The sequence below is a fragment of the Mauremys mutica genome, chromosome 21, assembly GCF_020497125.1.
Source record: "Mauremys mutica isolate MM-2020 ecotype Southern chromosome 21, ASM2049712v1, whole genome shotgun sequence".
In the NCBI taxonomy this organism is placed as follows: domain Eukaryota; kingdom Metazoa; phylum Chordata; order Testudines; family Geoemydidae; genus Mauremys; species Mauremys mutica.
This window is the reverse complement of record NC_059092.1, coordinates 14,802,184-14,827,159: the sequence shown is the minus strand read 5'-3', so window position 1 is coordinate 14,827,159 and position 24,976 is coordinate 14,802,184. Positions and strand designations below refer to the sequence as shown.

The following is a 24,976-nucleotide window of genomic DNA, read 5'->3' as shown; positions in this document are numbered from 1 at the left end:
CCAACTTAGCAAGTGTCTACAGTGAATCTCAAGCTCTCCTTATGGAAGAGACGTAAAGCATGGATATTCTCCCACAGCATGCAGAAAACTGAGATATTAGTAATTTAACTACTACAGCAAAGAATTTCAGTCCCTGCTTCTCTTAACTTTGTACTTATAGGAGTTTCCATGGCGCACACAGCTATAAGAATTCAACTCTCATGTCATAAGGCTTAAGATTTGTCACACCATTTAATAGCAGGGTTTTAATTTGGCTTTTGTTTCTGCTTTAGTGTTTAACTAGTCTCTCATACTGCTAGCTATTAGTCACGACTGGACCTAATGTGTGAACTACCAAGCTGACTGTTCATAATAGTGTGGTTCTAATGCATTGTCTGCTGTTCAGTCCATCTGGTGCACGTATAGGAAACTGAAAAAGCCAAGAGACAAGTGCTCATATAGCTACAGACATCTAGTTCATTTTGTGAGTGCTCTTCATTCATATGCTCACCATGTACACTTATGGGTGTACACAATATCAGAGAATCCATGTTTCGAGGAATGCAAGAGCAGATCACGCAACTGAGAAGGCTGCTTGAGCGGTAGCCCTGCCCACTGGAATAGTGGCTCAGCAGCCAAGGGAAGGAAAATGTCATCCAGGTTAAACCGTTTTGCAGCCCTAACTTTAACTGCCTTTTGAGGAGCATGTAAATTTAAATGAACAAGCGATTTCATGTTTCCCTTCAGCAAGAAAGGAAAATCCCACTCCATTATTAACATGACAAAAATCTATTTTCTTTTACACAAGCCTGTTTTAACAACTGCATTTAAGGTTTGATTCCACGTGCTGTTCATTTTGGATCTCCAGATATGCTACAGACAGTTCCAGAAGTAAAATGTGTCCTCCCCAGTCAGTGCCCACAGAATAGTGTGAACAGACAAAGATTATTGTAAAGGAACGTGGCCTACTCTACTCAAAGATTCTCTCTGCATCTGTAGGACACAAATCAAAGCTTAAAAACAAACAAAAAAAAAACCCACCACACCATACACAAAGACACCAGTGCTGCCCAAATTCTTCCTTATTGCACATATGTACCATCATATCAAAGAATGCTGAAGACTGGGAGACAGGTATAAACAGTTAATTCAATACTACAGCAATTAGAATCCAGTGAGGGACGTTCACTATGGATCAGCAAGCACAGATTTGGCATTTAGTAACAAAGCAGCATATAGTACTGTCCTAAGAAGTAATAGGTAATAATTGGAGATATACCAATCTCCTAGAACTGGAAGGGACCTTGAAAGGTCATTGAGTCCAGCCCCCTGCCTTCACTAGCAGGACCAATTTTTGCCCCAGATCCCTAAGTGGCCCCCTCAAGGATTGAACTCACAACCCTGGGTTTAGCAGGCCAATGCTCAAACCACTGAGCTATCCCTCCCAGAGACATTACCACAAATTAAAAAGGGAAAGCCTTTCAACTGAGCAGACATGCTGAAGCCAGAACTCTGTTGGGTTACCAAAAAAAAAAGCCCTCACACTCTCCTGAAGCATCTGGGAATGAATTGTAACTTCTGCATTGATCAGTGTGCCTTGCAGTTCCTCAGAAAACTGAAGTTCCAGCCTGACCGATGCTTCCTTGGAGAAGAGGGCAGAAGAGCTGAAAGGCTAAAGACAGGGACGGCTGTATGTATTTTGCTGCCCCAAGCACGGCAGCCAGGCGGCTTTCAGAAACGCGCCTGCGGGAGGTCCGCCGGTCCCGCGGCTTTGGCATAGCTGCCACCAAATTGCCACTGAATCCGCTGGACCAGCGGACCTCCCGCAGGCATACCGCCGAAGGCTCCCTGACTGCCGCCCCCACAACGACCAGCAGGCCGCACACGACTGCTTGCCGCCCCAGGCACGCACTTGGTGCACTGTTGCCTGGAGCCAACCCTGGCTAGAGAATAGAAACTACATCTGCCTTTAGCACGTGTACTAAAAATCACTGCGGGTGAACTGGCAGTCAGTGAGATTACTGAAAGGTATACAGACAGGGTATACATTTTATGAGTTTGCTATGAGCCTGAAACATTAATTAAGAAAGGGACTACAACAAGGTTTTTTTGGAAATTTATTCTTACCTACTGTACTTTGATCCTAATGACATGAAACAGAAAAAAATAATTTATATGTGGCTCACATTTATGAGATTTTACATAAAGGCTTTTGTGGGTATTTTAAGAATGTGCTAAAATGTTGTTTGAAACCACATAAAACCATCTGAAGAACCTCCCGCCAGAACTAACAGCACACACATGGAAACACTTTAACTAGTCTTTGTATATTTAATGAATCAAATATAGTATTAATATTGTTTTAAATACTAACATGCTATTTCAATAAAGTTACTTTGCCATAGCCAGCTTAGGTATCTTGAGACCCAAATGATAATGCAAACAATTGAATGCAGTCATGTTCAAGGGATAAATGTTAGCGGTATGCTTCACCAATATTTGATTATTCCAAAAATTCACTGGTTTTCCTGAAAAGAAAGTCTATATCACTGATCAGAAGCACTAGATTTCAGCCAGAGTCACATGGAGAGTACATTTTAGGTTTCAGGTTTTATTTCTCCCTAATCAGTTTTTATAACCCATACTGATGTGGGACATGTCTGATAAATACATAAACCCTGGACATCATGTTTAGGGAACTTTTCTTTAAGCTTACGCCCCCCCGCCCTCCCCCCAAAAAAGATGATGCTACAGGTTAATAACAGAAAATTGGACAGATTGGCAGGAATTGAAATCTACATTTGTAAGTACTATGTCCAAGAAAGCTTCGTCAGACACAGAAAAGACAGAGGCACTTAATAAAAAACTAAGCAGAAAGGTGGGCAACTGACTTGGAAAATTCTGCTGTATGGCATAAACTGATGCCGTCTATAATGAAGAAAGGAAATGCATGGGTCAACTGGAAATCAGGACCAGCTCAAGGGAACTAAACACAGTGAAGAACTGGAATCTACCAAGAGGCTCCTAGAACTGTTAGAACCCTCTTCGAGGTGACAGTCTACATTAATTTCTACTCTTGACGTATGCCCCTCTGAGCTTTCTGGATTGTTGTACGTGTAACTGCAGTGTTGGGCAGATTATTGTACATTTTCCTCAGAAGCATCTGGTTGCTAGCCACTGTCAGAGAGAGCATACTGATTAGATGAACCACAGGTCTGATTCAATATGGCAATTCCTATCTTCCTGCGCAACTTCTGGTGCTTTGCAAGGCTTCCCAAATGTGAATACATTTTTCCAAAGCTAATAAGAATAGCTGGGAACTCAAGTCTTCTTCAGTTTAAGGACTGGATATCTCCAGATTATTCTTTGGCATGGAGGAGAGGGCAAGATTTTGCAGTAAGAGAATTCAAAAAACAAAACATTTTGGTTGTGCTAACCACCCACCACCCTTTATCAGAACGCTGCACTGCTGGTTGACACACTCCTATGTTATGGAGGCTTCAAGGGGTAACCATCCTTCAATAAAGACTGCTGCAACTGTTTCAGAGACTTAAAGTTATGTTTCAGGAAATATTTACTGTGCACAAGAGTTACTGAAAAGGCATTAGATCCACTAGATCAATAACTCTCGCCATCTGAAGTTCAGAGTAGCATGCCATTTTTCATTGGAACCCCTTTATAGTTTGAATGTCATGGTCAGGTACACAGATTTTATGTCCATTACTCTTCAACCACAGAACTCCTGGAAAAAAGTCTTTTTACACAAAAAATGTCACACTAAATTTTTTTTTTAAATGACCTACTTTATGAATGTGAGAATAAAAAAATATTTAAGTTAAGAGAGATCCAAAGCTTTATGAAGTGTTTGAAGTTTAGGTGGGTGGACACATAGGATGGAAACTTGTTTAAGGAACTCTAGAGAGTAAAAGCTTGGCCAGAACAAAGCTATAACTTCAAGAGAGTTGGGTTGGGGAGGAAGTTTCCATTCTCTCCAAATAGCACACCCTTAAAAAAAAAGGGACAGATTGATCACTTTTATTTTACCATTAAAGACCAGATTATTAATGATGTTGTTTGGTGCCATTGGAAAGCTCTTTCCACAAGGCTTGGTATGAATTTTGGACTATACACTGGGAAAGTGAGTTTCCATCACATTGCAATGAAAACAAGCTATGCCTCTCAATTTCACTAGAACCAAGTCACATCCATAAAAACACTTGGGCATTTTCCAGTGGGTAATCTAGTGCCAAAGACAGCGGGTGGGTTTTTGTATCTGGCTCATGACTCTTGCAGCACAGCATTAAGCCACAAAACCCAATGCCAAGTACCAATACCATTTGTTTATGAAAACCATTTTAAAATGTTAAGTGGTGCTTTAGACTGGATTTGGTAAAGTGACACTGTTCACTTTGATTTTTTCTAGATAATTATATAGACGCTTCTTGCAATTGCAGAGTGTAACAGGAACAGCCGGTCAGCGCACCTAGAAGTGAGTCTAAGTCTCTTGATATTGATAGAGGAAAAAGTCCTATTGTCTTCCAAAAATGCTTTTGAGCATTCGTCTACAAGCATTAAAATCACCACCAAAAGGGCTGCTGTTTTCTGGCAGTTCTAATGGGTGACTGAATATCACAGGGAGGTCAATGGAGGGGAGCCTATTTGATGGTAGAAGTTTGACTGACTGGTAGGACACACAACAGAACAATTTTCATCATGTACCTCCCCCACCCAAAACCAAACGTTGACTTGCATTTTTCCTTTAGAAGTATAAAGAAAATGGCTAGTTTCAGCAAGGAAAGAGGTGTTGTCAAGCCATTTATTCAAACTGACTACACATTACTAGTTCATGGATGGAAAAAGATTTTAAGGCTACAGAAAGAGTTCAGTTTTGTCATCAGGTAATTTCACCATTGACCTTCTCCCCATCCCACATTTACAGCAGCAAGAAAATACAGAATACTGTTCAATAAAACAACAGGCATAAGAATGCACAGGACAGTTTGATATGGGGGGAAGTGAGCAGGAAATAATGGGTTTTACTGGCTCAATTAGAGACAATTCAAAGTTCTTTTATTCCTTTTCCCTCATCTCTCACACAATCAGGAATGTGGCCATATGAAGTTCTTTAAGGATGCTCCCTGAATACTAGAAAAAGAAAGATGTTTGTGTCCTCGGTCCAGGTTAATGAACACATCCCAAAATATGCCTGTGGATTCTGTACAGGTATTTAACAGAAATTTTTTCCAGCACACACAGGTGCAACAGTCCTATGAGCAAGCATACCAATAAAATTAGGTATGTGTAACTTCAATGCCAGTTACACTTAACTGCACATCTGGACTGCGGCTCGATGACAAACTGCAAGGAGAGCTATAAAGAGTAATAATGCTGCCTGCACGTTAGGAGAACAGCATTCAAAACAATGGAACAGCTAAAAGTCCGAAGCTGCCTAGAATCCTGGAGTTTGCGGCTTTCAATACATTACGATTGTCAAAAGTGACATTCCTCATTTAGTTTTCCCAAGCATTCAACCGTACTTAGTGCTTGAAATGTCATGACCAAAACCACTTTGAGAAGTCACCAGCAAACTTCCATTAGCCTCCAACACAAAAGACTGAGTCATCTTTTAACACCATGGTTTATCTCCCGTTTCGGAACAGGCTCATTAAACCACAGGAGGCAGAGACTTGCTTGCAAGTCTCTCACCTATACCCATCAGCTTGACCAACAGCAGGCCATTCTGTAGAGAGCCCGCTGCATATATAATGAAGTTGCAGACAAGTTTTACATTCTGCAAACTACAATTGCTCACACATGCGGTTCCAAAATAAACTAGAATTATGTCAGTCTCTTAAGAGGCAAACTGCAGAGGTACACGGTAGAGTCCCAGACTTGTTTAAACAAGTAGTTCAGCACCTCGACGTACATAGTTACAGAAAGGGTCCAAGTGGAGGCAGTGCCGTAATCAAGACGGGGCGAGCAGGGCAGCTGTCCAGGCGCAAAGCCGGGAGGATGGAAAAACCGTTAAGGAGCACAAATATGCTTGTTCGCCTCAGGCGCTAAAATGTCTAATTACGGCTTTGGGTAGAAGCCCCAAAATCTAAATACAGGTAAGGGCCTGCTTCCCTTCTTTCAGGGAAATTAACACAAATACAGTACAGGGGTAAACAGCTTCAGACAGCAGACAAACTACAGCAAGATACCCTGCATTACAGGTCTGCAATACATTGTCAGGAATTAGATCTTGAAGGCTCTCAAACGATTTACACCCTTACAAACTAGGCTGCAGAACTCTGACGCACTACTGTCTACTGCACCTGCTGTCTGGGTGTGACTCTAGGAAGTGCAGGACAAGTCACCTTGCTGCTCTAAGGAAAGATGCAATAAACCTAGAGTTGAGCCTCATTAAATCCACTAGTCATTCACCTTTACTGATCTACACAGAACCACCTCTGTATTTGCACTTACCACTCGGGAACATGTTATTTTTATTTGAAGCATAAAACTGAATATTAAAATATATTTGGCAGAAAAGATGGGAGGCCTAAAATAAACCATTTCTTGTGCATGCAGCATTAAATGTACTGAAATCATGCTTGGCACAGATATTGTGTGGCATATTAATTCATACATCAAGTTTACTCTAGCCAGTCAGGTTATAAGAAGAACTATTATTCACTGATGAGTTAAGCCTTCTGACTAGGGTTGCCAACTTTCTAATTGCTGAAAGCCAAACTCCTGCACGAGATGCAGATAGGAGGCGGCCCTAGCTGAGCAGGGGCTGATGTGGGTTGATGGCCCGGTGCCATCTCTTCCCCTCTCCCCCATGGTAACCGAACTTTTGGTGTCTGGTTGGGCACTGCTAGGGGTCCCCTTTCCGAGCAGACTTTCTGTTTGAAAACCGGGCACCTCGAAACCCTACTTCACAGTCTGATACCAACTTATTCATTAAAACATAGCACACTTTTAAGACAGAGAGAGAGTTTTCAGAGATGCAAATGGCATTGTAGTACTCAACCTCAACTGAAAGTACTGTATCCTCCACCACTTTCTAGGTTCATGCCAGTCAGTAGATGTGGATGGTGATGCTCTTGAGCTCCCCAGTCTGGATCGTAACTGTCAGATAGTCCAAGGGCCACTTTCACATCTAGTTCCTTATTACTGCGTACAGACCTGTAGCTCAGTGTACCTTGACTTTCAAATGGAGTTAGGAACCTAACTGACATCTGTGCCTTTGAAAATCTCCCCTTGTACTTTTAAGAATAAACTGCTCTATTCTGAGTATACATGTATATTCTCTAACTGAGATTCAGATGTTCAGCAATAAGACAAACAGCTACATGAGCTAGAAAGTTTATCCTTAATCAGTCTCACTCTCTTGTTCTGATGCATCTGTCTGGCCAAACATTGTCTTGAAGGGGTAGTCAAGAGCTTTGGAATTATCAAACAACCAGCTGCACCTACAAATGTATGGCGATGAGCATGGTAAAGTTGCGACCTAGCATTATTAAGGGGTAAGTCACTAAACATCTAGGCTTGGCTTTTCAAAGGAGCCTAGGAGTCTGGAATTCTGATGGACGTCAGGCACCCAGACTCCCTGAGGCTCTTTTTTAAATCCCAGCCACAGAGGGTAAAGCTGTAATGTTTAACAGGCAGCATGGTCTTATGCAAATTAAGTTTGTCTTGAGGAATCAAAATTTTTGTAACAATCATAAAATTAGAAAAGGGACAACGTATGTGCCATTTTAGGTGGATTTCAGTAAAGCATTTGATTGTGTGCTACAAATTCTTACTTCAAAAATCATTTCAGATTGGTTTGGACAGGAACACGCGGCTCAAGAATTCACAAAGAGCATATACAGTACAGATAACCGTGATTTAAGAAAGTATCTAATGGCATATGCACAGACAGGTATTAGGTCACTTCTTAGGCAGCATTAGTGTCTTATTAAGAATCAACACATTAATATGTACACAGATTCTGCTGAACAGCGGAGTTCTGAACACCAACCAGAAATAAGCCTATTGTTAGAGAAACTGATACAATTCAGAGAAATAACCCAAGAGTGATGAGAGGCTGGAAGCATTCATTTACTTTAAAGGTAAATGCACACATCTTGATTAAAAGGGTGACTGGCGGGGCATGAGGGGAAGAGGATATAAAATAATCCATAAATAACTGAAGATTGAAATACCAGAGAAAGGATTTCAGCGCAATAATGAGCATAGCCAGAAAGAACTGGAGAAAGTTAAATAGAAAATTTAGTGTGAATATTACAAAAAAGACTTCCTGATAGTGAAGTAGGAGACGATGAAATGGTTTCCCGAGGAAGTAGCAGAACTCCTTTCATTGCTTGGGACATTGAAACCTATGCTAGGAACGTGTGCTGTGAGGATAACGCTGCATCAGCAGGGATGACCTAATAGGTTTCTTCCAGTTCTTGTGTTCAGATTTTAAGACACTAAGGACACAGCAGCAAGGGAAGCCAAGGCAGAGAACAACTCTGATGAGCATCAGAAGGCTCAAAGGGGCTTTAGATGGAATTCTGCATATAGATGCACCAAAAATGAAGCACTGCAGAAGAGAGAATCAGATCAAGAGCAACTGAATGATGTTTCCCAATATGCTCATCTTGCTTTCCTCTCTCACCCCTTTTAAAAACTCATCCCAGCCTGCATAATTACATAGAATAGTGCAAAGCTGTCTCTTATTAGGCTTTGAGCTGGCTAAGGAAGGGACCCTGATTCAGCCCTAACTGTATTCTCTTACATCTGAAGAGTTTGCTGGCATAACCGTCCTGTTTTTAATTCTGTAAGCATCTGAACATTAAAGTGACTAGCATTTTGGTGATTTAAGCCCATCTTATGAGATGTCATCTTGTACTTATCAGTCGAACCCAGAGGCAAGACTCATGGGTGACATAATCCTGATGTCACACCCTATTGTGCAAAGCTCCAGCCAGCAGTGGGATAGAAAATCTCAGGTTTCCTTAGTGCTGGGATGCATAACAAACCCATCTGGATTCAATCTGCAGAGCCCTCACTGTGAAAGCCACAGTAACTATCATGCCTGAAGAGAAAGCCATCACAAAGGTCTAGTAACCATTAATGAGGAACAGTGAGCTAATGGTAATAAAGTTACTTCAAAGCTTCCCATGGTTTTTAGTTTGGGCAAACTAGGTTTACATCTAAACACAGACAGAACTCTTACATAAAGAGCTCACAGCTGCCTAATCACTTCAAGAGCTGAAAATTACACTGCAGGCTGGAGAAATCTGAGCTTCAGTGATTGTACCCCCCACCTCCAATGCACGGTACTGGTGGCTGATGTAAAAACTAAACACACACATGGTATCCTCTATTTCCTTAGTGGAATCAGGATTGTTACTTACATAGGAAACTCAGCTGGTTAAGCACACATGTAAAAATGTTGCAAGTGGTGGCATATTAGTATTTCTTTCTGGTAGCACCCAGAATGCACTAAGTATTTTCATTCAACAAGTCTCCCCATAGGCTTTACAACAGAGCAGTGCCTTTAGGAAGCACTAACTTAGTAGTGGCACTGCAAATGAGCTCATATAGAGGGATAACATGGAAGAAGGCACAGCCATGTATGTGTGAAAAGCTGACCAAGTAGATTCACAGGGGCTGGCAATGTTCCCTCTAGTTTTTTACATTCATGTGCAGAATGAATTTTGTTATGTGCGCCAATATGGAGGCGATGTGTGGCCAAAGGGCTCGGAACATGGGAGGGGGCTCAGCGCTGGGGCAAAAGGTTCAGGGTGGGTGGGTGAGGGCTCTGGCTCGGGGTGCAGGCTCTGGGGTGGAGCCAGGGATGAGGGGTTTGGGGTGCAGGAGGAGGCTCAGGGCTGGGGCAGAGGGTTGAGGTGTGGAGGAGGGAGGGAGTTGAGGGCTCTGTCTGATGGCTCTGGGGTGGGGCCGGGGATGAGGGATTTGGGGTGCAGGCTTCCCCGAGGCTGTGGCGGGGAGAAAGGACTCCCCCCAGCCCTCTCTCGCCGCAACAACCTAGGGCCGGGGAAGAAGGGCCTCTCCCCACCTACGCGGCCCTTCATAGCCTGCTGCACAGCCATGAGGCCACGCAGCTTAGAGGGAATTTAGGCTGGCACCAACAGTAGAACAAAGTGGGTGTAGAGATGCGGGATAAGATAAATGTGTATGAGAAACAATGGGAAGAGTTTTGAAGATGTTTACAAGAAACTTGAACATGATGTGACAGTGATGGAGAAGCCAGTGTAGAGATTGAGAGAGAGGAGCTGATGCACAAGGTCAAACAACAAGGAGAACTATTATTTGACTTCAGCAAATGAAGTCTGTACAATACAAAGTGATTAAAAACTATAGGCAAAGAGACATTGACACTGTTGACTCGGGTAAGATATCAGTTTACCTAGGTCAATGGGATTTTATTGCTGTTTCTGACCAACAATCACCTCAATCCATCTACTAGAAGTCTTATATCTACGTATAGTCATATGCATAGGGGAACTTGGCTGTAACATTTCTTCCTCAAGCTGGAAGGACAAGAGTGATGGACGCTTCACTTAGGCCACGTCTACTATACTGAGAGCCTCTGTAAATCCATGAACTAAGATCTCTATGGCAGCAGTACCATCAGCAGCACAGTTAATACAAACTGAATGCTTGAATAACTTACTCAATTTTGGATACTAACCAAGTCTGCAATTTAACAGGATCGTGGGCGCTATGAAGTGTTAGCTCAGCCAGTTCATTTTCAGAAATGAGATGATTAAGACTACGAGAACACTTTGTGATCTTTCAAGTTGTCACAGACAAGGACTTAATAAATCCTATTTAACCCAAGAAAGACCAAAGAGGTTCCCTAAAATGGAATGTCAACGTTTAAACTTCTCCCATGTTTAGGGTGACTAGATAGCAACTGTGAAAAAATGGAACAGGGGTGTGGGGTAATAGGCGCCTATATAAGAAAAAGTCCCCCAAAACAGGACTGTCCCTTTAAAAACGGGACATCTGGTACCCTACCCATGTTACTGAACTAGCCACAGGCTGCCAAGACTCATCTTCCTGAAATCATTTTCTAAAAAAAATCCAGACAAGAGGCATCTTTCCACAGGGAAGTCTATTTTAATTCACTTCAGAAGCCTCTTCTTAACAATAAGGGATGATTAGATTACTTAAAGCACTGATTATCTCCAACCCTAAACAAAAGAACATGGAATGTAAAATAGTTACATTTATCCAGACTCACTGGTCCTCATTATGCTTTGATTTCAATCAATTGCACATATGCCCGTTAAGTTAAGGGCAATAAATTACAACCACGTGTTTGAAGGAATATTCTTCTCAGTGTGGGAAGTGGAGAGGCAAGGATTTAACCGAATTGGGTAAAATGTTAGATTGCATATGGGAATAATAAACTAATGAACAAAAGGATATTGGGGCATTAGCTTTAGGCAGTATAAGTGTTCTATCTGGCAGCAAGAGATCAAAATTAAAGTTACCATTTCGGCAAAAGGTCTGCATTTCTGTGAAATACAACTAATAATCTTAAAACCATATATGATATGCGTCTGCTAGGGATTGAATTAATACCAAATTTACTTCTTCAGACTCAAGTTGAATTCACTTCTGGTCTCCACAAGTGTTAACCCAACCCAACCTGCCCGGCAAAGTGTTCTCTCCCCCTCATCCTCTTAGTTTCTCCCAGATTTTATAGATTTGTGAAATTAAGGTCCACCACCAACTGTCTGAAGATTCCTGTGAGAATTTAAATTAAAATCAAATGGAAGGAACGGGGTAAGGTCATAATTGGCAAGGAGAGAAGAGTTTAGCATGGCTGAATGAAGTAATGATATGCAGTTACGAAGGATTAAACAGGAATAAGAAGGCTTGCTGACAGAAAAACCGGGAGACTGTTTCACAACAAGTGATTTGGGGCAATCCGTGGAATTATTTAAAACTAGATTGGACAGGGTGCCAGGTATACATGGTAATGAACAATTCTGCAGTGGCTACATAGACTGAATATTCAGTAGCCTACTAGTATCTTAATGCTCAAGATTCTACTATTCTAAGCAATTCTATATGATTTTGTAATACAAGCTTCACCCAACATGTTTTCAGATTAAAGTGCCGACATCAAATGAATTGCCAATAAGTAGTCTAGGGAAGACCAAAATTTAAGACTCTGACACTAGTGAACAAATATGAATAGATTATCTAACAGATTATTTATAAAAAGCTCTAACACTGTTTTCCTGAAGCACCCCCTCTTAGTCATTCCCAAACAGGATCACCACTTGCTACATAGGTTCTGATGGTTCATTGATGTAGGTGACTTGTTCCCCACCTGCAGATAAGGGGTGGGAACAGTATTCTAGAGGGTCTAAGGTGTAGGCTGAGCAGTGCTGGTGCAGAGAACCCTGGGAGCAGCCAATTCTCTGAACAAAGTCTGAGCTGAACTTCAGGCAGTATTATTGTTACTTTAAATTAATAAAAACCAAACCCCAGGAAAGTAGAGTTCAGACTCTCCCCATTATGTTGCCTGTATTTGAAAAAACAGGTTGGGAATAGAACCCGCTCACAAAAGCACCCAATTCTTCAAGAGCTGGATATATTTCTCTTACACCCCAAGAAATGACATTGGAATAATCTGTCCAAAAATCTTTTAAAACCAGGAAATGAAGCATTTGCCCTATGGAATGAACTCTGAGAACCAAGGGCTTAGCATTACTTTGGGCCTGGTCAAGAAGAGCTTTGCTTTTATCCAACCTATTATTCTTGCCTGCAGTTTCCCAGATTGACTGGTCCGTAGTCAAGCCTATTACATTGTCTGACAGCAATAATTCCAGACAACTGCTTATTAATGAGACAACTTCAAAGTCAGATTATTTAAAGATGACCGATCTAATTGAGAATTCAAATTCAGAAAGCCCTAAGAGAAGACAATGTGATTCCCAATTTTAAAATATCATTCAATATCAGAGAAATAGCTCTACAAGATTCTTCTAACCCAGGGATCGGCAACCTTTGGCACGCGGCTCGCCGGGGTAAGCATCCTGGCAGGCCGGGCTGGTTTGTTTACCTGTCGCGTCCGCAGGTTCGGCCAATCGCGGCTCCCACTGGCCACGGTTTGCCACTCCAGGCCAATGGGAGCTGCGGGAAGCAGCAGCCAGCACATCTCAGCCCATGCCGCTTCCCGCAGCCACCACTGGCCTGGGGGCTGCGTGCCAAAGGTTGCCGATCCCTGTTCTAACCTCAGCTTCCTGGTATGCTAGCAGCATCTCTGCTGGGATTTGCAATATAAATTGTTTTGCTGTTTTAAGTCATCTACACAATTGATCTATGCTGCCATGATGAAGTGCATTGCAGCATCTTACTGTCATTGGGGGCTCTGGCAAATGACCAAACAACTTTTGTTACCTTGAGAACTGTGAGCAAGAGGTACCTACAACTAATCAGCAAAGGAAAGTGCTGGAGTTAAGATAAAGCAACAAAGCCGCAAAGTGCTTGTGCAAACCCCAAGATGAACCCTCACTATGGAAGACATTTAACTGCCTAGAGAATATCTACTAGAGCCTGGAGTTCTCATTAAAAAAAAATTGAGAGAAGAATTTTAAACAGCAGAAATTATACTTGATGTTTAAATTTTATATTAGCTGTTGGTAACATGTCTGTTACCCCCGGCATAAACATAACAGCACAACTGTTTCAGGCTGCACTTTCAAGTACTGCATATAAAACATCCTCTAAACTGGAGGAAGAGGGAGATGTTTACACTTAGCCTGTTGAATGACTGTTGCAATACACTCAGCATCTGCTCTAACCACCCCAGAGGCACCACTATCATCAAGGAAGTTCTGGGGGTCCCTTCTCCATCTGCAATGCAGAAGACAGGCATAACAATGGAAGCAACAGCAAGGTGCCTTCAGAGGTGTGGGTTTTTTTAAGTTTGCCACACACAGCGTGGCTAAAAGTTGTATCACTTAAACAAAGAACCTGTCTGTTCAATGTGACTGACATTCTGAAGTGGTGAAAATGAGTTTCTAGAGCATCATTCAGAAGTGTTTTTGTGTATTTCCTGCAAAGTGAAAAGGGTTACTAAGATGTGGTTCCTTTAGAGCATGAATTTCCTCCCCTCCAAGAGAGGCTGTGTCACTTCAGTATAAGACTGCACTAGGACAGTTAGCAGCCTACTCAGTTTTCTAGGTTCACACACAATAATTCCAAACCTGGTTTAAGACATTTTACAGCACTGGGAGGTGTCTGGCTTTTACTGGGAAATTATAACCACACTGGTCCAGTAAAATTCTTGAAGTTTTTTTTTTTATATTAAATATACAAGAAGAGAAATGTGGTTAGTTATTCCCAATTTCATGAGCATACTGAATACTCCCTGTTAAAGAGCATGAGTGGCCTCAGTTTCTCCATATGAATGATTGGCATAACACACTGATGTATACTTAAATCCAGTACTAGCTAGTCAAAATGTAACAGCTGTGTTATATCATATTATTTTCCGAGTGTGAATATGATTGGGTATCACTGCATTTAACCAGCAGCACTGCAATATGCAATGGAACTAGCTAACTAAAATGATTCAGCTAATCAGTGGGGATAATCGCAAGCATCCAATAATGAGAGCTGTTCAGACTTGATAATCTATGTTTAAAATAACTAAAAACATTCTCCTCCCTTCAAACTTAAACTACAGGGGGCAGAGATACATTTTCTGTGTAATGTCATTCCAACAGAAAATTAATTCAAAGACTTTGGTATCACAAATTGCTCTCAGAGTCCTCTTGATGACTAGAGAGAGCTCGATAGGTCACACTTACCTAAACAGCACTGTACCCACATTGGTACCAGATACAGCATAAGTGCAGACTTTTATGATCTTGCATTTTAATTGAGTACAGTCTTGGCCTACGTAGTGTATTACAGGAAGCACAAGTAGCAATGAGGGCCGCTTTGGTGCCTGGGTAATAGAAATGAGAGCAATGAGTGTGCTCTCAATGCTTCCCCTGCTGCCACCCAGGAAGACTGGAATGCAGAGGGGACAAGAATTTGACCAAGGTGGGGCAGCAACAGAGGGAGTAGACTAGGACCAGGAGTTTAGGAGACAGGGATGTAGACTAGGACTGGCTGGGCAAAAAGTGAGGGAAAACCGGACTGAGAGCCAATGTGGGGAAGGGACAACGGAGATCAGACAAGGACACAGGGAAAGGAAAATAGTTTGTGATCACGTAATTAAAGATTGTGTCATAATGCACATGGGGACTGAATTTAAGTTGCACGCTCAATCTTAACTCTGGAATTTCCTAACTTTTGAGTGCTTAACTTTGCAACTTTAACATTCTTTTTTTTGGGGGGGGAGTGTCTGTGTGTGTGTGTGAAAGAGAGAGAGAGATAAAAATGTTACAAAACATGAAGTCAAAACACACACACAAGAATCTCAGTGGTATTCTACAGAAGGTTACCCTTTTAAAAAAGCACCAAGAATTAATATCTTGCTAGAGAAACATTTATAGCAGGTCAGATGAACAAAAGAAAGGAAGTGGTCAAGAACTAAAAATCTTTACCTTTTGCCTGCATTTGTTAGTGCCTGAGTAGTCTAAGTAAACTACATCTAAGGCTGTGTTTTTATCACTAGCTTCTGGTAACACATGCATAAGCCATTGAGATTTGCTCACATGCTTTTTATAGCAGTTAGAAATCTCCAGTAATACAGCATTTACATTTCAGTCTACTATATATGTGTGAACTGTGAAATTAATAGAATTACTATTTACATCCCAGCAGTGACTAAGAGACCAAGGACTATACAAACCCCTTGCTAAATCTGATAATAAATCAAGCCCTATGATGAAAGGGGAGTTAAAACCCAGTCCAGCCTCAGCTTTCAAAAAAGTTATTCAGTAAGGAAAGCGATTTAGAAATGTTGCCACTAAAATCTTAAAGAGAGACTGTCAATTTGCTAGTGCTAAACTGTCCCCCGACAATAGTTTTTCTACATATGATCTGTTAATTCCCACTTTCTAGGCATGTGGAATGGAAAGTAATGGAGAATTAGCCAGTCTAGCCTGCTGGAGTCCAGAAAACAGGGTATTCTCCTTGGTTTCAAAGTTTTTAATGGAATTCTGTCTCTACTGGTGTGAAAAAGTAGCACCTGACTGTTTGGAAAGATACAAGTCTTACTGAATGATCATTGCACTAACAGTGAAGTTAAAAAACCCCACACAACTGAATATATTTCAGTATGCCTGCAAATACTGTTTTACAAGAGGATGTACAAGTCACTTCAAGTCTCTTTAAAATTTACTCTCTGCTGTTGGGATTGTTTTTTTTCCAGAGGACTCAGTTTTGGAGGGCTGGGAGAAAGAGGAAGAACAGATGGCTTAAGACTGAGCTGGTCAAGACAAATAAGAACACAGGTCATTCCAGGGCAGGACTGCAGTTAGAAAAAGAAATGCAGGTGTGCCAGGAAAGAATTCTGCCCCTGTATCCCCTTCAGAGCTTGGCTTCGGTATCAGTTGACACATTTGATCACTCCTTACTTTACTAATGTTACAAATGGATAAAGTAGATCAACAGTCAATAAGCCTTTGTGTGTCCTTCTGCCTCCAATGCACACTGCAAGCCACTCTCAAAGGCTGCTAATGAATGTGTTTCCTAGACTCAAGATATGTGAATGACGAAGCAAAGAAAGCAGAGGGTTCTACATGGTAGAATTGACCTACAAGTCTCTGTACTGGTCAAAGGCATTGTTGGCTTCCACCTCCAGCTTGCGCAGGCGAGCAGATGGCATGGCACCGTCTTCTAGAGGAGGATCGTATTTGTTACTCCATGGTGATCTGTGAGGAAGAAAAAGGGGGGGGGGGAGGAGAAAAAAGAAACTTAGACAATCAAGGCAACTCTGAAAGGCTTTGAGAAGTGTAGGCTCAAACCACAGATGTCTGAACTTGCAACAAGAACTATTAATCTGTCAAAACTGGATCATAAACAGCCATTTCTGAACATTGATAGAAAGGGGACCTCACATTCCTAAAACTTGTTTATAGCTTCTAACTTTCCCTATAGATCACCTCTGATCTTTGTGTTACCGGTATATGTGCAGTCATATTTGGTGCTTGGTTTGTTTTGGTTTTTTTCCCCAAGTATAAGTAATTTTCAGTAGTGGCTCTTTGGAATTAGGGGTGGAGGGGTCTTAATGCTGGAAGCCACTGAAGCCTTAGCCATTAAAACTGCTTACCTGAAAGATTTGATATCCAGTTAGACTGCGTAGTTTATCTGGGAGTTTTTGTACACCATGAGCTTTGTCAGGATTTGAGCCAATACTATATAGGCTACAAATAAAATTCACATTCTCTTCCACTAACTGGTTTTATAAAACACACTACTACTTTTGTGCAACCATCAGGAAAACATTTAAACCAGGGGTCCCCAACCTTTTCAGGACCAGGGACCGGTCGGGAGCGCTCGTCCCGCGGCTCAGCCGGACCGCCCGCAGGCGTGCCTGCGGGAGGTCTACCGGCTCTGGTTGAGCTGCCGCAGGCATGACTGCGGACGGTTCGCTGGTCGCGCGGCTCAGCTGGACCGCCCGCAGGCATGGCTGCGGCAGCTCAACCGGAGCCGGTGGACCTCCCCCCGGCGTGGCGGCGGGGGGGCCAGCGGAGCCGCGCGCCCCGCGGACCGGCCCCAGTCATGCCTGCGGGAGGTCTACCGGAGCCCCGGGAGCAGCGGACCTCCCGCAGGCATGACTGCGGAGGGAGCGCTCGTCCCGCGGCTCGGGTAGACCTCCCGCAGGCACGCCTGCGGGAGGTCCACTGGGTCGGTTCGCGGCCCAGTTTCTAAGAGGCCGCGGACCGGTATCGGGCCGCGGACCGGGGGTTGGGGACCCCTGATTTAAACAGTATGCAAGAATTAACAGGATTTGTAAAACTGCAGGTTTTTTAATGAATTTCTGCAGGTGGCAGAGATTGTGTGCTCTCGTGAAATGCTTGGTATTTAAGGGTTGATGGAGCCTTGTGCCTGCCTCTGAGAATTTTAGTATTCTCATTTTATAAACCCACATTCTCCTTTGCATTTCCCCTGTGAACAACCAACCTGCATATAATCATTGCTAGTTTAAAAAGGTATCCTTAGCCTTTGCAAAGGTGCTTTTTAAAATGCTCCAGTGTGCTAACACACATCAGGTTTAGTGTAGTCCATACAGAAGGGCCTTTTCCTTCCGTAAGCACCATTTGTTATTAATTTCTCTAAGAGGTGTCTAGCTTGACATCTCTTTAATGCAAAGCACAAAGAATAGTCTGTTTCTGTCTGGCCTCGCTTCCACCACATTTCATTCCCCTCCTACTCCTCTCTGTGGATTTGGCTCAACAGGTGAGACACTAGGAAGCGTCAAGTCACTGTGTCATATCCAGCCACAGGAAGACTTTTCAGGCAGCAATTTCCCATTTAAAAAAAGAAAACTCAAATGCTTTAGTGAATGTTACAAGACTGTACTACTTGTTTAACAGAGAATTCTGTCACGTCAGAAAGATTAAAACACAAAACAAGGGTTCCCACCCCTGAAAGTGCAGGCTTTTGTGGCATTCATAAGTGAAACAGACGCACACATAAGACAGTACAAATATAGATCTAAAATCTCAAACCAGACAGCATCAGAGAGCTGCAGACAGGACATCAGCCTCTATCACGCATCCTCTGAGGAATGAATAAAATAGAACCTGCACCCTGTGCAAACTGCAAGTATCCCATACAGTCTGCAGTATTCATACTGTTTATGTTCATAGTTGCAGCCTCTGTTCCTAAATGCTGCTCTCCCCACACCAATCTTTTTTTAAGCACATAAGTCCTGAAAACTAAGTTGTGTTTCTGCAATTCCATATGACATTTTGCTACTCCTCCAGGTGAAAGGGAACCAGTGGCCAGAAAACCTGTGTTGACCAGAAGTACCCTTGCAGCCCCCTCCTCTCCAACAATCAATTATGCATTACTTAACAGGGACACTGAACACCTTTTCCCATCAACAGTTGTTTTGCCCTTCATAACAGACTGGATCAAATATTCCAGCTTCCAAGTCAATTGTTTATTGAGTGAAAAAGAGGTCAGGTGACCTGTGAGGTAGACAAATGTTTTACTAAGATCAGCTGTGAGAATTAGGTCCTCAGAGCCCTAGGAACATGTAGAAAGCAGCTATTGCAGAAGTGAACATGGTAAAATGCTGGCTGACTCAATCTTAAACCCAACACATTTATAGACTCAAACAAGGAAGGTTATTGAAATGGGTCTCTGGTGGTGACTTTGTGAGGAGGTTGATCAATTTTTCTTAAGTCATTACTGGGTTATTTGATTTGATCTGGGATAACTGATGGGTCTTTATTTACAAAGGATTATCAAAGGCATCCAAAGAAGTAGGTGTGCATTCTTCAAACGCTTTGCTAAAAACTCAAATATACTGAGTAAAACTACTGAACAAGATAGCATTTCTGAGTTTGTCTGCTATATACTTCTGAAGAGAAGCATAGTTCTGACATCCAGAAGTTCCAACGGAAGTGAAACATTCCTCAAATCAGCAGAAAGTATCAAAGTGTAAAGGACAACCATGCTCTGAACAAAATATAATATGCAATTGACCTATCCAAGCTGGTTCTGATGGCTATTCCTTCAGTTTTTATAAGAAGTTTCCTTAGCACACCAACTATTTACGCAAAATGTACAGTTATTCCAAACGAAAACCCAACCATCTAATCTTCAGGCTACAAAACCTGGAACTATGTACTTAACATACCACCTCCTTCATTCACATACAGAATGTTCTTACTGTGGTGTCTCCCAGCATTTTGACTTCCGTATTCCCAACATTTATTAAACATACAGATTAATCTAGCTTTAATGTAGCAACAATATACAATGGCACAGAAGTGATGCACCCATTCCAACTCTTGCTGTAATGTGCCATCTGAAGCATTTCCTTGGTCTTTTTCTTTGTAATCTTAGAAGTGCTCAGTTTGGGATCCAAATTTTGTGCATGAATCAATCTAATTTTATCAAATGCCAACTGCAACCATATTGTCTAATATATTCAGAGCCCTTTAAGCTGGCAAGAGGAAACACACAAGGCTGCCTATCTCCTATTATAAACACTGGCCTCTGAACCCATGGCCATCCCCATTTCCATCACCTAATCTATTGCAGGAGTCAAAATTGGAAACGTGAAGTTTTACTTTTGCTGGACAACTTGCTAACATACTCAACCTCTCCACCTTGGAGAAGAGATCAAACTCCTTTCTTTTGGGAAGCTGGGTGGTCTTAAAATTAACTGAAAACTGCACCCTTACAAAAACAGACACTAATAAAATATTTTCAGTTATGACGGGCACCTATAGACTTTTTATGTCTAGGGATAATATCAGTAAATCTAAACAATATCTTTAAACACTCCACTACTACTGAACAAAATTCAGACTGATCTGATAAACAACCAGCGTCTCCAGCCTTCATTATGGGGCAATGTTCATTTAGTTAAAATGAACATATCAGCAAAACTGCTACTTACAAACCTTCCCCATTATAAAAATTCCTGGATCAAGTTATCAAACAATTTTTGTGGTGAACCAACCAACCTAGGATTAACCTTAGTAAGTTATAATTATCCAAGGAAGTAAGGAGTCTTGTCCATCCAAATGGAAGCTATGAATCATAGAAGTTGGGTTTGGTCCTGCTTTGAGCAGGGGGTTGGACTGGATGACCTCCTGAGGTCCCTTCCAACCCTGAGATTCTATGATTCTATGAAATTTAGGGCTAGAAGGGACCTTGAGAAGCCATCAAGTCCAGCACTCTGTGCTGTGTCAGAACCAAGAAACCTAAACCATCCTTGGCAAGTGTAGGTCCAACATGTTTTTTTTAAAACCTCTATTGACGGGGATTCCACACCCTTCCTTGGAAGCCTATTCCAAAGTTTAACTACCCTTAGAGTTAGAAAGTCTTTCCTAATACTTAATCTAAGATCCCCCTTGCTGCAAATAAACTCACTGCTTCTTGCCCTATCTTCATCGGACATGGAGAACATCTGATCACCATCTTCTCTAACAGCCCTTACCAAATCCCCCTGCTCAGTAGTCTTTTCTCAAGACTAAACATGCCTAGTTTTTTAAATCCTTATCGGTCAGGTTTTCTAAACCTTTTATCATTTTTGTTGCTCTTCCCTGGACTCTCTTCAATTTGTCTATATCTTTCTCAAAGTTTGGTGGCCAGAACTGGACACACTATTCCAGTTGAGCCTCACCCATGTTGAGTAGAGTGGGACAATTAGTTCCCAGGCCCTCCCTGTTGGTCAGAGTCAAGTCTAAAATGGCTGCCCCCCTGGTTACTTACTCCAAAAAAATTGTCCCTAATACATTCCAAGAACTTACTGGAAATTTTGTGTTTTGACATATTATTAACTACCCAGACAGCTGTTAGAAAAGTAAAGTCCCCCATCACTGCCAGGTCTTGTGTTTTGGATATTTCTGTTATTTATTCTAGAAATGCCTCATCCACCTTCACTTCCGATTTGGTGGTGATGGTAGCAGTCTACTATAGACATCATCCCTATTTCTTACCCCATTTATCCTTACTTAGAGAGAGACTCAACTCATCTGCCTCCCATCTCCTTCTGAACCTCAGAACAAATGTATATATTTATGTAAAAACACAAACACCTTCTCCCTTTACCCTGCCTGTCCTTCCTGAACAAGCTATACCCCATTATATCAATATTCCAGCCATGAGACTTATCCCACCAAGTCTCTGTGATGCCAATTAAGTCATAATATAGTTTATGTACTAATACATCCAGTTTTCTGTTTATTCCCCATACACCCAGCACTTGTGCATGCGTAGATATCTACGATGTTGAGCACATTCCCCCACTGATTTCCCTCTTGTTGCTCCAATGACCCATTACTACTTTTCCATGTTCCCTTCCAGCCCCCAAACATCTAACCCTCTTTTAAGGTCACCTTTTTCATACTTACAGGTGGGCTTTTGTTACCTGCTCCCTTTGAACCTAATTATGTTGTAATATGGAAACAGTATCACTTCAGTTCTAATCTACAAAAAGTATCAGCATGGCAAATGATTGAACAAGATACAATTTCTCCAGTTAGACGGAGTTCTTTAACCTGCCTAAAACACGAGTTACCCAATGCTGCTAAAAAATAATCTGAATTTAACTCTCCTCTTGCAGAGCTGAGGGTCAGAAAGCTCCTAAATCTAAAGAATTATTTACTCCCACACCTACTACAGGATTTGTTCAATGTCATCCAATACAAGAAAATGTTTCAAAACCTTTCCCCATAAAGGGATTATAACTCTGAATGGATGTTTCTACTTCTTTATCCCCTTCAATCAACTGCAACAACATAATTTTATATATACTCATAATTAAAAATTTGACTAAGGCCAGTGCCAGCTCTTTCATCTCATCCAAGAAACAGAAGCAGTGCCAATACACAAGAAGTCCTAAAGCATTTTATTTCCAAATGTTACATAAGCCTATGGACAAGAGAGACAGGCTATGTAAAAATAGGAACGAACAGGAAGAAAAGGCATCAGCACAGAAATATTAGAGGCTGACTTGCTATCATTCATAAGGTCTATATTCAATAGATTCCTATGCTGCAGTATTAATTTGCCCATAGTCTATTTCCCTGCAAACAAAATATGATCAGAACTAACTGTCCAAATTGTAAATCACCTACCATCACTGTGTCAGAATAACCCATTGTATTCCACATTTCTGGGTCACGGTTGAAAATTGTTTTGTAGGAATGGCAAACTCCCCAGTGCATTTCATCCCAGCTGTTTGTTGGGTAACACCAAAGATATTAGTGGATGTCAAACTGATAACATTTTCGCTGACAGCAAAACTGTTTATCATACATTTGTAGATCTCTGATGCAAAACAAGATTTTGGCACCTGGAATTTCTATGTAACATTACTCTCAGCCTTAAGGACTAAACCGGATCAACACATTCCACAGAATGAGGACTGTCTTGTATTCACCTTTATACCTGATTATAAAATATAGCCCTAGAACGGAGAAGCACCCCAATCTATTATAGATCAATTATACCTTCTTTCTCCAGATGATAGCCTGTAACATGAAATCTTGTACATAATGGAATAGCTATTTCATGGCCATTAACCCTTCCTTCCCGATTCCTAAATATTCTGTTTATTCTTCATAGATATTAAGGTCCCACTCTTCAAAAGAGGCTTCACCTTTTCAGACCCCTGTGCTACACACAGCCCAGTAAGGATTTGTGTGTGACCAAAGCCCCTTGCAAAACAGTAACCATCACTAAGTAGCAGTGGAAGTTATTAATTTCACTCACCTTCCCAGATGAAAAAAGATAAAATAACTACACAAAGATATGCTAGGATTGACAGACTTCACAAATAAATATGAGCAAGAAAAAGCAGCATGCATCTCTGCTTCATTTAAATTTTAAAAGACAGGACAAAATTAATGTTCTGCCTTTCAACATTCTCTTCATTTTGCCTCTGAAGCAGGTAATCTCTGTGCAAGTGTTCCAGTTTTCCTTCAGGTGGGTATGCAAGTATTAGATTTCTTTTGCAGACTGCAGGGATGGAATTTTAAGAGAAGCCTATAACTTACATTTTTTCTGGCTAGTAGATCGTGGCATTTTCAACCCATTACAGCTGGAGCCAGCAGTAATTTTATCTAAAAAAATTCATAACCCTACCCAAAATGTTTTTGGTGGAAGAGCACTCAGAACACTTTTAAAAGCTTAAATGGAGGCTATTTGAAGAAAGACAGATGGACAAAAGCACTTAGATTTCAAAAATCAGGCTTCCAATTTCCTTAAGAGAGAATGCTTTTTGTTTCAGCTAACAGGTTTCAAACTGTGCTGTTGGCACCAGCCTCCCCATAAGGATTCCATTTAAGAAAACGATCAAACATACTTAGGATGGAAGTGTGTGGAGAAAGTCAGAGACCGTGAAGTTTTATATCAAAAAAAGCTCTGCCTTCACGCTCTAGATTCCACTGCCAGTTGATATCCCCCCAGACACCTTTGTCATTGCAGGAGAACGCAAATCAGTGCCTACAAGACTATGTGAATGTGCAGCTGCTATCAGAGTAGACGCACAATAGTATAAGCAAACCAAAAAGAAAATCACTAACCCTATCGCTACCAAAAGGAGAAGAGACTCTAATTTCTCTCTTCATATTTAATTAAAATTTTATTCATGTAGAATATTGATTAGTTAAAATTACTTTTAAAGTCTCAAGTTTTTTCTAAAAATCCATTTATAAATTTTTAATTCCTTTTCTACTCCACTTTAGTTATTTATAAAGGGATCTTTTCAGCAAGGGAGAGAAGCTGAGTAATTATACAGAGAAAATAATGAAGTTGACCTTGCAGAAAGGACTGCCAAATGCACAAATTAAACACACACAAAATAATAGAGAGAAAAATGCTTTTCTCTATTGCCTTTCAGTTACCAAAATCTCAGGTCTTTCAAGTAATTGGAGCAGGTACAATATTGTCACACAAGTGTCATTTTCAAGTGAACTGTGCCCCTTTAATTTTAGGGCTAGTGAAAGATGCTTGGCTGCATCTTGAAGACTGAAGTTCTCTACCCATGGCACAGATGCAGCACAAGACGCATTGCCAGCTTTCCATATGCCCTGCCAAAATGGATCAGCTCTGATGAGGAAGGACCTCTTGGAGGGAATAGGGAAATGCAGTCTCCATGATCTAATCTCTTTTTACTTTGAGGCTGCCAGAGAAGATGCCAAATGTGGCATATGACAGATGTAGCAATTTCCTGCAACATCTTTGGGAGATTTTACTTTACTGATTTTATACACCATTGTGGGCCAGAGATTGCATGTAATTCCATGGAGAGGTTGACCACAGCTCCTCCAGATGCTAAGAACAGTGGGTGGTGATTAGGCGAATTCACTTAGGTTGCAACACCTCC

The 24,976-nt window shown here is 41.5% G+C and overlaps 1 protein-coding gene across 2 annotated transcripts in view; it reads right to left on the bottom strand.

Moving 5' to 3' along the window:
• CAPZB (capping actin protein of muscle Z-line subunit beta) overlaps positions 1-24,976 on the bottom strand; it is a 108,142-nt gene that overhangs the window by 21,448 nt on the left and 61,718 nt on the right. For both annotated transcript variants that reach the window (XM_044996160.1, XM_044996161.1), the window contains exon 4: positions 16,719-16,832. In XM_044996160.1, the coding sequence (XP_044852095.1) occupies positions 16,719-16,832 (114 nt within the window). The remainder of the gene's footprint in view (positions 1-16,718; positions 16,833-24,976) is intronic.